This window comes from Elephas maximus, chromosome 19, assembly GCF_024166365.1.
Source record: "Elephas maximus indicus isolate mEleMax1 chromosome 19, mEleMax1 primary haplotype, whole genome shotgun sequence".
In the NCBI taxonomy this organism is placed as follows: Eukaryota; Metazoa; Chordata; class Mammalia; order Proboscidea; family Elephantidae; genus Elephas; species Elephas maximus.
Window position 1 is genome coordinate 39,060,782 of NC_064837.1, and position 13,790 is coordinate 39,074,571.

At 37.2% G+C, this 13,790-nt stretch overlaps 1 protein-coding gene across 5 annotated transcripts in view; it reads right to left on the reverse strand.

The window, feature by feature from the left end:
* Positions 1–13,790, reverse strand: part of STXBP4 (syntaxin binding protein 4) — a 191,816-nt gene that overhangs the window by 123,236 nt on the left and 54,790 nt on the right. For all 5 annotated transcript variants that reach the window (XM_049861123.1, XM_049861126.1, XM_049861124.1 and 2 more), the window contains 3 exons: positions 12,409–12,505; positions 6,618–6,709; positions 1,536–1,625 (listed from right to left, as the gene is read on the reverse strand). In XM_049861123.1, the coding sequence (XP_049717080.1) occupies positions 1,536–1,625; positions 6,618–6,709; positions 12,409–12,505 (279 nt within the window). The remainder of the gene's footprint in view (positions 1–1,535; positions 1,626–6,617; positions 6,710–12,408; positions 12,506–13,790) is intronic.

The window sequence follows — 13,790 nt, forward strand, 5'->3', positions numbered from 1 at the left end:
CCAGGTAAGTAATGTAGAAGTTTTTAAAGAGGGTATGAAGAAACTATTGTCAATTTATTTTTTAAACTAAGTTTATATTTTCCATCTAAACTCTTAATTGTTACATACACACACACAAAAAAGAATGTGGAAAGACAGCGGTTTCAAAGTTATAAAAAGGAGTATATATAAAATATTCCTATAGTAGGGGGATCCTTATATACATTTGGAAGGAATGTGAATGAATAATGCCTTTTTGAAAGGAAATTTGGTGATATTTGCAAAATTTTATGTATTAATATCCTTTGATAAAGCAATTCTACTTTTAAAAATTTACTATGTGGATATACTTGTACAGTTGCTTAAAGATACATCTGTAAAGCTGTTCATGGCAGAATTATTTTATAATGGAAAACTGGAAATGACCTAAATATCCACTAATAGGAAACTGGCAAAACAACCTGTGATCGAACCAGTAGATGTACAGGACAGTCATTAAGAAAAATCTACAGATCTATATATATTAATCTACATATACTAATTGTTAAGTCATCTAAGATTTAACAGTAACAATGGGGGAAAAAACAAGGCAAGTTGTAGAAAGGTGTTCAATGCATGAAGTGATTTATGTAAAAGTTAAAATACATATATATTACATATACATTTAATATGGTTGGCTATGTAGAGAGAGTCTCTAAAAGGATAAATAAGATATTTTTAATAATAGTTTTCCATAGAAAACTAAGCTAGCAGGGACACTTCCTTTTTTTGAGGAGGGGAGGCTGGTGCACAGATTTTATTTTAATAAAAATAAAAGCTTAACAGTAGAGGTTTAGTTATTCAGTAAAACAACAAAATATTTAAAAAATGTATTTCTATGGTGAACTAATGGTAAATCAAAGGGTCATATTGCTTCTTTCTGATGATTTGGAAAACAATAAATGGCTTTTTAATAAAACTTAGGATATTGTCAAATTTAATATTCCACTAAAGGCAGACTGAAAATATATAAAGAGAACAAAAATGCTACATCATATTTGGGATATGTGTATTTTTTCCTCCCTTAAATCACACTGCCTTAATTACAGACTATGTTTGTAAAACACGGTATCTCTGAAGCATGCCTCTGAACATGGGAGAAAATATATTTTCCAATGCATATCGACAATCCAAAATTACCACCTCTTCATTTGTTGGCTCCCGATATAATTTTGCCCTTGTCATCAATGTAACAAAAAAAAAAAAAAAAAAAAAGGAGGGGGGGAGTAAGCAGTAGCCAGATCAGAAGGAATGAGCAAAAACTGTTGTTCATGTTAAATCTTACATAGATATTGAGAAATATAAATAATAAATGTGTGAGCTAAAAAATTAACTCTCTAAGGCCAATTGAAGAGAGATAATTGGATTTTAGCTGTTTGATCTTAATACTCTTTAATTAAAAATAAAACTAAGTCCTGGTTATTCTCAGATAATTCTACTTATCCTTCAAAATCCAATATGGGATAATTTTCTTTTTTTCTCCCAACAATAAGTAAGAAAGCTAAATTGGAGATTACCTTAAGTGTATTCACTTCGTCCATAGCATCATTTCTTTCACGCTTAAGCCTTTCCATTTCATCTGCTTCTAAAGAATCACAGGGAAGAAGCTGTCAATATTAAAATATAAGAGAAAAGTTATATATTAGATGCTAATTATGAGATCTAATACAAAAATCCTTTCTGATTAGTCTTAGGCTTTTGCATTTTCATTAACAAAATATAGTTTCTTACTCTGGAGTCATTTGATTAGATAAAAGAGATAATTAAAGTAATCCGAGGCATCTTCCTTCATTTAAGCTTAACCTTACATTGTTGTAACCTTACATTGTTGTTACTCAGAATTTAGATGATAATGCAGGATATGTATTCCCTTGTCACTTTTATGATTCTTTTGACAATATAATTTCATTGTATTTTAACAATATAATTTTCCTTCAACAAAATTCCAAGACTGTTTATAACATCAAAAAGACTTTAGGTGTCACCAACATAAACTATTCCCTAAGGCATCCACTCCCGGTGCATGGTACCTAAGGTTGACAAAATGTTGGACAGTATCAATCAAAATGATTCACATGCGTCCAGTTAAGAAGATTTATTGATTAGGTGTCTTGTTTCAACTAAACAAAATATAATGTAACTGCCAAGTGGCTTAAAAGGATTTCTGTGCAGAAACTGTAGATAAAAGATAATAATTCATCCACAAGTGAACAGCAACAGCAAAAAAAAAAAAAAAAAAAAGGCAGCGATGACAATTTCTTTTACTTTTAGCGTGATCTCTTTGACAGCCAATTACAAGGTAAAAACATTAACAATCTAATTGAAGATAAAAACCCAAGTCCAGTGATAGCCATCTTCTTATGGGGAAGCTATAATAGAACTAAAGAAAGTATAGAAAAGTACAATTTAAAGTAATAAGCAGAGAATGGGATTGCCAACACTCTTATCACTCCTCGTTCACCTCTTGGGCAGATATAATTCTACTTACTCTTCCAAGTTCACTCAAATGCCAAGTCCAGTACGAATCTTCTCTGAATGCTCTAAGTGTGTTATTATTTTGGCCCTTATGAGATAATGCATTTTTTTCTATGATTATTTATGGACATGACTTTTCCTTCCATGATACCCTAAGTTACTTGAGGGATAGGCTGAGTCTTATGTATCTTAATAACATGTTGCTGCACCTAACACAAGACCATGTACACTGCAGCTGTTCAACATGTATTTGATGTTTTATACACGAGTCTTCAGGGAAGACGCCATCAAAGTTTTATTGTTTCTTTTACTGCTATACATAATGAGAAATACAATTTACATTGTGACCCAGTAAAAGTGAAACATTAGTTTACCTTAGCACATATAATTCACTTTGATTTACTTTCATATTTTCCATTCTATTGTATTTCAGTTTTTAAAATGGTGGCTGCAATTCATTAAGTTGATTTAACAACAGCCCAAAATGTGAAAACTCTAATTTAGGGCATAATGTTCTCTCCGTGATTTTAACATAGCCCGTTCATGATATTTGATACATCTGGTATGATGACAGAATATAGTCTGTGTTGTTAAGTTCAGAGAACTGCTAACTGTGGGCTCCAACCTTGCCTTTCCTGTGTGTGTCCTTGTGCCAGCAGTAGGTGTGGCACTGTGTGAATTTTTTAATACAGCAATGATGATTAGAATTACAGTAAGATAATTATACCTTTGGTTATAAATGCCATGTTCTTCCAAGCCTAAGAGTTCTTTGTCAATTACCCAAAAGTAGGACTGACTTATACTGACTCAGCAATTCCTCCTTCTGAGTCAGACAACATGATAAGCAAAAGAGGCTAGATACAAAAGAACACATAGTGTATGATTCTGTTTATTATGAAGTTCAAAAACAGGCAAAATGAATCTGTATTTATATAAGTCAGAATAGTGGTGCTACTTTAGAGGTGGGAATGGTGCCTGACTGGGCAGCTGGCATGAGGGAGCTTTCTGAATGCTGATGAAACCCTAAAAAAAAACCCTTTGCTGTCAAGTTGATTCCGACTTATAGCGATCCTATAGGACAGCTTAGAAATGCCCCATAGGGCTTCCAAGGAGCGCCTGGGTGATTCAAACTGTCAACCCTTTGGTTAGCAGCCATAGCTCTTAACCACTTTGCCACCAGGGTTTCCGAATGCAGATTACCTGTCGATGCATAATAAAAACTTATCAAGTTGTACACATAAGATTTTTGTGCTTTACTATGTGCACATTATACTTCAGTAAAAACATGTGAAATCAATTAAGGAAAAGAAAATTTAGCCACCTTTTATCCACCAAAAAGGAGATGTGAATACAGAGGCAAGCAGCCCTAACAAAATGATTATAAAACCTGACCCTGTTGTTGGTGACACTGATATGAGCGGTAACCAACAGTGGGGAGTTTCCGCACTCACAGACTATCAGCATCCTCAATTGCAGATCAATTGATGTGGTTTTAGATGACACACTACGTTGCCCTTCAACTAAAAACAAAACTGGGAATTACTCTGTAAAATAATAACATATTTTTGATCTGTTTCTGGTAGACCAGTTGCCCCCCCAAAAAAGAATTTCTATATATGTTTGATATATGCAGTAATTAAAAAAATTTTTTTTAATTGTGTTTTAAGGTGGAAGTTTACAGCTCAAGTTAACTTCTCATTCAAAAATCTATACACATATTGTTTTGTGACACTGGTTGCAATCCCCACAACGTGATAGCACACTCCCTCTTTCCACCCTGGGTTTCCTGTGTCCGTTGATCCAGCTCCTGTCCCTTTCTGCTTTCTTGTCTTGCTTTTGGGCAGGAGTTACCCATTTGGTCTCATACATTTGATTGAGCTAAGAAACTCGTTCCTCATGTGTGTTATTGTTTATTTTATAGGACTGTCTAATCTTTGTCTGAAAGGTGGGCTTCAGGAGTCGTTTCAGTTCTGGGTTAGCAGAGTGTCTGGGGGCCACAGTCTTCGGGGTTCCTCCAATCTCTGTCAGGCCAGTAAGTCTGGTCTTTTTTCATGAATTTGTATTCTGTTCTACATTTTTCTCCCACTCTGTCTGAGACTCTCTGTTGTGATCCCCGTCAGAGCAGTCCGTAGTGGTAACTTGGTGCCATCTAGTTCTTCTGGACTCAGGCTGGTGGAGTCTTTGGTTCACGTTGTCCTTTAGTCCTTTGGGCTAATATTTTCCTTGTGTCTTTGGTTTTCTTCATTCTCCTTTATTCTGGATGGGATGTAACCAATAGATGTATCTTAGATGGATGCTCGCGAGCTTTTAAGACCCCAGATACTACTCACCACAGTGGGATGTGGAACATTTTCTTTATAAACTATGTTAAGCCAATTGACCTAAATGTGCCCCGAGACTATGGTCCTTGGGTAGGCCCCGGCCCCAGCAAATTGGTCTCTCAAGGTGTTTGGATGCATCTAGGAAAATTCTATGCCTCTGTTTGGTCAAATTGTGCTGACTTTACCTATACTGTGTGTTGTCTTTCCCTTCACCAAAGTTGACACTTACCTATTATCTAGTTAGTGATTTCCCCTTCCTCTACTTCCCAACCCTTGCAACCATCAAAGAATGTTTTTTTCTGTGTAAACCTTGTCTTGAGTTCTTATAATACTGGTCTCATATAACATTTGTACTTTTGTGACTAACTTATTTCACTCAGCATAATGCCCTCATTCATTCATATTGTGAAATGTTTCATGGACTCATCATTGTTCTTTATTGTTGCGTAGTATTCCATTGTGTGTATGCACCATAATTTGTTTATCCATTCATCTGTTGATGGGCACTTAGATGGTTTCCATCTTTTTGCTACTGTGAAGAGTACTGCAATGAACATGGGTATGCATATGTCTATTTGTGTGACGGCTCTTATTTCTCAAGGATATATTCCTAGGAGTAGGATTGCTGGATTGTACGGTATTTCTACTTCTAGCTTCTTAAGGAAGTGCCATATCATTTTCCAAAGTGGCTGTACCATTTTATATTCTCACCAGCAGATACGCAGTAATTTTCACAGTCCTTTTCAAACTGTGGGACACAGATCGTGAAACTAATTTTTTAAAAATTTTAAGTGGTGCATTCATATTTAGAATTGAATACTAAATATGAATGCATTGCTTGTAGAAAAAGTAAGTGATGCTCTGAGATACGTTTCAGTTATGTATGTGAATACAGTGAGGTCAACTGTACTCTTAAGGTGGATTCCAGTTTAATAATAAAAAAAAAAAATCAGTACATTATAAGGACATCTTTCTGTGTGCTGACAAGCAGAAAACACAAAGGAAATCTTATAAATTAAGTGTAATGAGTATTGTACAACATTTTGATCTAACGCCACGAACAGGAAATTATTGGCGTGTAAAACACACTGCGTAATTGCCATCAGCACTTTGCTTTTGCTATCAAAGCATCACAGATTGAACATATTCTTATCTGCCCTAAAATCATTTTGGTAAGAAGGAAGTAAATTACTAACTTAAGCACGATGGTCTGTTTGCAGCTGCTAAAGAAGCTTTGCACGCTCATACAAAGTACTCTGAATTCCCCCATGTCTTCGGTATGTTGTAAGCAACCCCATCACCCAAGCCACCTCATCAAAAATACGTATGGCAGCTTTGAGAACTGTTTGGCAGTAAGAAAATAATGCTCTGCTGTCAATGTTACATAGACAAACACACAACACTTGAATCAGCATAAAAGCTGCCAGGCAGAGGTAAAACAGTGCTCCTATGGCTTTATTCCTCCTTCCGTAAATGAGACCGAATCAGCTCTGACAAAGCAGGGCCTCAATTTCAAGAGAGGTGGGAACTCTCCTGAGAGTTATCAAACGACAAGGTCTTTGGGTGATTTCAATCAGCTACATGCTTTTTTTTTTTTTACATGCTTAGCAATAAAAGAGACTGATTAATCAGTCAATATAACAAAATAGTCATTACATTAATTAATATTTTCTTTGTTGTATTCTGTATAATTTCTAAGAAAAAACCAAACAGTAAAGTTTTTTTTTAAAAAAGCCTACATACATGACATACCATGTTTGAGACTTAAGTGCAATCAAAGCAGCTCTGTAAGGTATACTCTACCTGTGCATCTAGTATGTCAGAAATTTCATGTGCACCAACATTTATGTCGTCCAGCTGCAGGCAAAACAAATTTCTGGCAACCTCGGCAAAATCTAAAATAGAACATATTTCAGTAAGAACAGCGCATTTAACTTCATGATTTCTAAAAATCTCACCTTTTTTTATATTTAGTTGAAACTATGTTATAACTAATGCTAAGACAAATGTAAGTCAAATTTAACTTATATAAATTAAAACCATATATATTTTTTTATATTATAAATTATATGTAACTTACTTATATAAATTAAATGGAAACCCTGGTGCCATAGTGGTTACGTGCTACAGCTGCTAACCAAAGGGTTGACTTGACAGTTTGAATCCGCCAGGTGCTCCTTGGAAACTCTCTGGGGCAGTTCTACTCTGTCCTATAGGGTTGCTATGAGTCGGAATCGACTCGATGGCACTGGGTTTGGTTTTGGTTTATATAAATTACCTTAAAATGGTATGACAGATAAACGTAAGTTCAAGTAAGAAGAAATAAACTAGTTTTAACTTACTTCAGTTAACTTTACTAAAATCAATAGATCAGTTAAGAAAATAATAAACATATTTCGTAGACATATCTAACTCTTGTATCAAGTGGAACTTTTTTCTGAAACATATGACAACATTATAACTTAAGGCTTGTCTTGTTGGAAGTATCTGAGGTTGAATAATAATAACAGCAGCTAAGGTTTATGTGGCGCAAATGGTGTGTTTGGCTGCTAACCAAAAGGGTGGGAGTTCAAGTCCACTTAGAGGTATCTCTGAAAAAAGGCGTGGCAATCTACTGCTAAAAAAATCAGCCATTGAAAACCCTATGGTGTACATTATACTTCGATACACATGAGGGCACCATGAGTTGGAATCAACTTGACTGCAACTGGTGACAGTGAATGTTTATTTAACATCCTGATGCAGTGGTTAAAGCGCTCGGCTGCTAACTGAAAGGTCAGTGGTTCAAACCTACCAGCCACTCCATGGGAGAAAGATGTGGCAGTCTGCATCTGTAAAGATTACAGCCTTGGAAACCTACTCTGTCCCACAGGGTCGCTACGAATCAGAATTGACTTAATGGCAACGAGTTTGGTTGTTTTTTTCTTAATATGCCAAGTACCAAAAACCAAACCAAACCTGTTGTTGAGCTGATTCCAATTCATGTGTGTCAGAGTAGAACTGTGCTCCATAAAGTTTTCAATGGCTATGATCTTTCAGAAGTAGATCACCAGGCCTTTCTCGCAAGGCCCCTCTGGGTAGATATGAACTTCCAAAGTTTTGGTTAGTAGCTGAGTGCAAATTGTAACACCCAGAGACTCCAATGCCAGGTACCAAAAAAGAAAGAAAACCAAACCTGTTGCCGTTAAGTCAATTCCAAGTCATAGTGACCCTGTAGGACAGAGTAGAACTGCACCATTGGGTTTCCAAGGAGCAGCTGTGGATTCGAACTGCTGATTTTTTGGTTAGCAGCCAAGATTTTAACCACTGTGCTACCAGGGCTCCGTGCCAGGTACAGTGCTTGGCGATTTTATACTCACAACAATCTGAGGTAAGTCCTCTTATAGTCTCCTTTTTACAGATGAATAAACTGGGGCTAAGGCAGGGTCAAGTAAGCTACCCAAGGTGACTTGACAAATAAGCAGAGCAGGGATTCCAATTAACATCTGTCTGATTCCAAGGCACATGCTCTTAACCATTATACGGCACTGCCTGATACCAAACCCCAAACCTGTTGCTGCTGAGTCACCCTTCAGGACAGAGTAGAACTGCCCCACAGAGTTTCCAAGGAGCATCTGGTGGATTCAAACTACTGACCTTTTGGATAGCAGATGTAGCTCTTAACCACTATGCCGCCAGGGTTTCCCTGCCTGATACAGTCCTAGGGAAATATAAGCTTCGGACCACAGAGTGTGACCTATTTGTCATATACCGTCCGTGCTTTTTACTTGGGTGACTATATTTTTAATTTCCTAGGATCCTTTTTCTTGGTAGGATCCTTTTTAAGTTTTCTGATTGCTCCTATGCTATAGCATCCTACTCTTATTGCATAGATATATTACCTTCTCTTATCTTTTTAAATTATAGTTAATCTGAAATTCTCTTCTGCTCCTGCATTATTTCTCTCTCACTCTTTTTTTAAATTCTGCTTGTCTGATAGTTTTGGGTGATATATTTTATGTTGGAGAATTTCTCCAAATATCTGGTAACCCTTAGCTATCAGTCCATATTTGAGAGTCAGGCACTAAAAAAGCTGATTGGAAGTTTTCTGTCCATAATTTGCCTTTCGGTTGGTGATGTCACCACAGGACAATCAGGTGGCTAGCTGACATTTTTGTTCAGTTTCTTCAGAGAGAATCCTACAATCTCCTACCTATAGGTTATAAACATGGCTACAAATTTCACTGAGCAACCTGGGTGTGTGTTGCAAGTGATGACTCATAACACACTCCTCCAGGCTTCCTGGCTGCTGGCAACCATAGGTCCAAAATCTGGTTTAATTTCTCAAGAGAATATACCTTTTTTCCCTGGAGGTGTAAGGGAGTGGTAGTTGCTGGACTGTTCGAGAAGGGCAGGGAACAGCATGTATAATCGCTCCTTATACAGATTTCTAACAATCCTACTCTTAAATGCCCTGTCTAAACCCAGCCTTTTAAAGTATCCGATGCTTTCAATTCCTAAGCCTTTTCAGGGTTCTGAGGGACAAATCAGCTTGTTCCCCACTGTAATCTTCTTATCTCTTCAGATATTTGAGCTTTAACTGCCTCTGCTCACTAATTCACTTATTTTTCTCATGCATTTTCTGTCCTCATGAATTGTGTTATTAATTATACATATATTTCTGTTTCTTATTTGTATAATTTTGGAATGATCTTTAAGAACAGAGAGAGCGACAAAATCTTTTTTTCATCATTTCAATACAAAAAGGTGAATTTCCCTTTTGTTAGAAATACAGATGCTTTAAAAATACCATATTGCGTCTACTACATAAGAAAAAAAATCAATATTTAATGCTGTCAAGGATACAGTAAAACTGCAATATTCAAACATTACTAGTAGCAGAACAAACACATGTGTAAAATGACTCTGGAAAACAGTTTATCACCACATATCAAAAGTCCTAATCACTTGTGGGAATTTCTCCTAAGGAAAAAAAAAAAAAAGCAGCATTTGGAACGATGTTCATATAAAATTATTGATAATATCAGTTATGGAGAAACCATCAAAATTATCAATAATGGACAAAGTTTAATGCTATAGTAAGTCATTTCAGTGGTATATTATGCTATATTTAATATGAATAATTATATTGTTGTTGCTGTTAGATGCTGTCGAGTCAGTTCCGACTCATAGCGACCCTGTGTACAACAGAATGAAGCATTGCCCCGTCCTGCGTCACCCTTACAACTGTTGTTACGCTTGAGCCCACTGTTGTCGTCACTGTGTCATTCCATCTCCTTAGGGTATCCTTTTTTGCTGACCATCTACTTTACCAAGCATAATGTCCTTCTCCAGGCACTGGTCCCTCCTAATAACATGTCCAAAGTATGTGAGACAAAGTCTTGCCATCCGTGCTTTTAAGGAGCATCCTGACTGTTCTTCTGGCAGTCCATGGTATATTCAATATTCTTCGCCAACACCATAATTCAAAGATACAAATTCTTCTTTGGTCTTCCTTATTCATTGTCCAGCTTCGCATGCATACGAGGCAACTGAAAACACCATGGCTTGGGTCAAATGCACCTTAGTCATTAAAGTGACATCTTTGCTTTTTAACACTTTAAAGAGGTCTTTTGCAGCAGATTTGCCCAATGCAATGCAAGGCTTGATTACCTGACTGCTGCTTCCATTGGCATTGATTGTGGATCCAAGTAAAATAAAATCCTTGACAACTTCAATTTCTCTGTTTATCATGAGGTTGCTTATTGGTCTAGTTGTGAGGATTTTTGTTTTCTTTATGATAAGGTGTAATCCATACTGAAGGCTATAGTCATTGATCTTCATCAGTAAGTACTTCAAGTCCTCTTCATTTTCAGCAAGCAAGGTTGTGTCATCTGCATATCACACGTTGTTAATGAGTCTTCCTCCAATCCTGATACTGCATTCTTCTTCATATAGTCCAGCTTCTCAGATTATTGCTCAGTATACAGACGGAATAAATATGGTGAAAGGATACAACCCTGATGCACACCTTTCCTGATTTTAAATCATGTAGTATCCCCTTGTTCTGTTTGAATGACTGCCTCTTGGTCTATGTACAGGTTCCTCATGAACAGAATGAAGAGTTCTGGAATTCCCATTCTCTGCAATGTTATCCATAATTTGTTACGATTCACATAGTCAAAGGCCTTTTCACAGTCAATGTAACACAGGCAAACATCTTTCTGGTATTCTCTGCTTTCAGACAAGATCCATCTGACATGGGCAACAATATCCCTTGTTCCACGTCCTCTTCCGAATCCGGCTTGAATTTCTGGCAGTTCCCTGTCAGTGTACTGTTGCAACCGCTTTTGGATGATCATCAGCAAAATTTTACTTGTGTCTGATATTAATGATATTGTTCAACAATTTCCATATTCTGTTGGATCACCTTTCTTTGGAACAGGCTCAAATATGGATCTCTTCTAGTTGGTTGGCCAGGTAGCTATCTTCCAAATTTCTTGGCATAGACAAGTGAGCACCTCGCTGCATCCATTTGCTGAAACATCTCAAGTGGTATATCCCATCAATTCCTGGAGGTTTGTTTTTCGCCAGTGCCTTCACTGCAGCTTGGACTTCTTCCTTCATGTGTCTGTCAGTTTCCCACGTGCCTGTCCGTTTGTCGTACTGTGGTGGCTTGAGTGTTGCTGTGATGCTGGAAGCTATGCCACCGGTATTTCAAATACCTGCAGGGTCACCCATGGGAGACAGGTTTCAGCAGAACTTCCAGACTAAGACAGACTAGGAAGAAGGACCTGGTGGTCTACGTCTGAAAAAATTAGCCAGTAAAAACCTTATGAATAATCATATAGTGTCATAAAATAGTATATCATATTACCTGAATAAAGGATCAGAATTAATCTCATAGCAGTGGGAAACCCTGGTGGCGTAGTGGTTAAGTGCTATGGCTGCTAACCAAAGGGTCGGCAGTTCGAATCTGCCAGGCGCTCCTTGTAAATTCTATGGGGCAGTTCTACTCTATTCTATAGGGCTGCTATGAGTCAGAATTGACTCGACGGCACTGGGGTTCTGGGTCACAGTAGTGAGATGATAGAGTGGATTGACACAGTGGCTGCAACAACGGGCTCAAACTTAGCAATGATTGTAAGAATGGTGCAGGAATGGGCAATGTTTCATTCTGATATACATAGGGTCACTAGGAGTCGGAAGAGACTCGATGGCACCTAACAAACAACAACATTTTTTGTCCTGCTTCTTTTGTTATTACTAAAGCAATGTTTATGAAATACCCACCCACCGCCCCCCAAAAAAGAACAAAACCTGTTGCCATCAAGTCAAGTCGATGGCAACGGGTTGTATATCAATGTAAAAGAATGTGATAGAATGATGATATATTAGAGCTGAAAGTTCTAATACAGTTCCCTGTGCTGACTCAGCCAGGCCAGTTATTCTAGCTGAGTTTTTAGAGTACTGATTAAGGGACTTGAATAGATGTGGTCTTATTTTTCTCTTTCTCCTAAAGCTCTTAAAGATGGGGCAATCTTAGTAAAAATGGGTCAAAATAACTCTTTAACCAAGTTTCTGAGATAATTCAACACGATGAATCTAATATTACCTCCGAAAGACACTGTTCCCCTTGAATCTACTTGCACGTGCTGTCTCAAGGCTTGATGCTGTTCCTCCGTGGGCTGAATACCAAGATAATTTAGAGCCTGGAAGGAAGAGGACTCATGTGAAGCAGTTTTTCAAATCTTCAAAGAATAAAACTTTTCATTACAACTTTATTTTATAAACCAATGGCGGGGCGGGGGGGATCAATAGCAGGAGCAGTGACCAGAATGAAGAATTAGATGCCCAAGGGAAGTCTGCTGACTGTTGATGGATTAATTGCCTATAAAGTATAGGCTTCCTGATTCTACCAACACCTCAGCTTTTTTCAAGGTCAGCACTTTGGCTAATGCCAAACTTATAAGCATAGCACAAGAACAAAAAAAATCAAAATCTTTCTTAAACCTAAAATATAAAATCTAGCAGAGGAAAAATAGCAATTGAATACTATTAAATCAGATTTACCATTAATCTCTGTATGTAACACTCTAAAACATGAAACTAATTTTGTTAACTTCTTGGCATTGAGACCAAAACTGAAGTTGGTAAGAACTGGGTTAAATGTAAAATCTTTGAATTTTTGGCTTGTCAGAGATAACAAACCAAAACCAAACCCATTGCCATTAAGTCGATTCCAACTCACAGCAACTGTACGGGACACAGTAGAACTTCTCCATAGGGTTTCCAAGGAGCACCTGGTGGATTTAAACTGCCGATCTTTTGGTTAGCAGCCAAGCTATTTACCACTGTGCCATCAGGGCTCTGGTACCCATCTCTTCTCGTTTTTTTCAGGCTCTTTCCTCATGGGAAAAGTACCTTTCCCTTTCAGCACTTAATAGTTGATTGAAAATGGCAGAAATTGCTAGCTGTGTCCCAATGTCTGTTTTCTTCTTCTTATTACGTTCCTTTTTTTTTAAGCTAGAGACATTGCCATTCAGCTAAAAAAAAAAAAAAAAAAATTCTCAGCCCCTTTGATAGCTTGAAGAAGCCATGCGACTATATATTGGACAATGAGATATAAGGAGAATTGCAGTAGAGTACTTCCAGGAAGTCTCCTTCTTAAAGTAAAGGTGGGCTCTTCTTTCTTTGGCTTAATAGTAGTACAAAAAGATTGCTGGAATTTGAGCTGTCATCTTGGTTAATGAGATACCTCAATGAGGATGGTGGAGCAGCAAGATAGTTGGAGCATGGGACCCTGACACTGTAGAACCTCCATGCCAGCCCTGGTTACCCTCATTTAGGCTTCTTTTAGTTGTGAGAGAAAAAAATTTCTAATGGAAACTACTGTTATTTTGGGCTCTCCAGTTATACATAGCAAATCCTAATCTTAACTAATGCATACGGCCTATTTAGTGAATCCTGACAAGAAAACATATAGCATCAATCGCT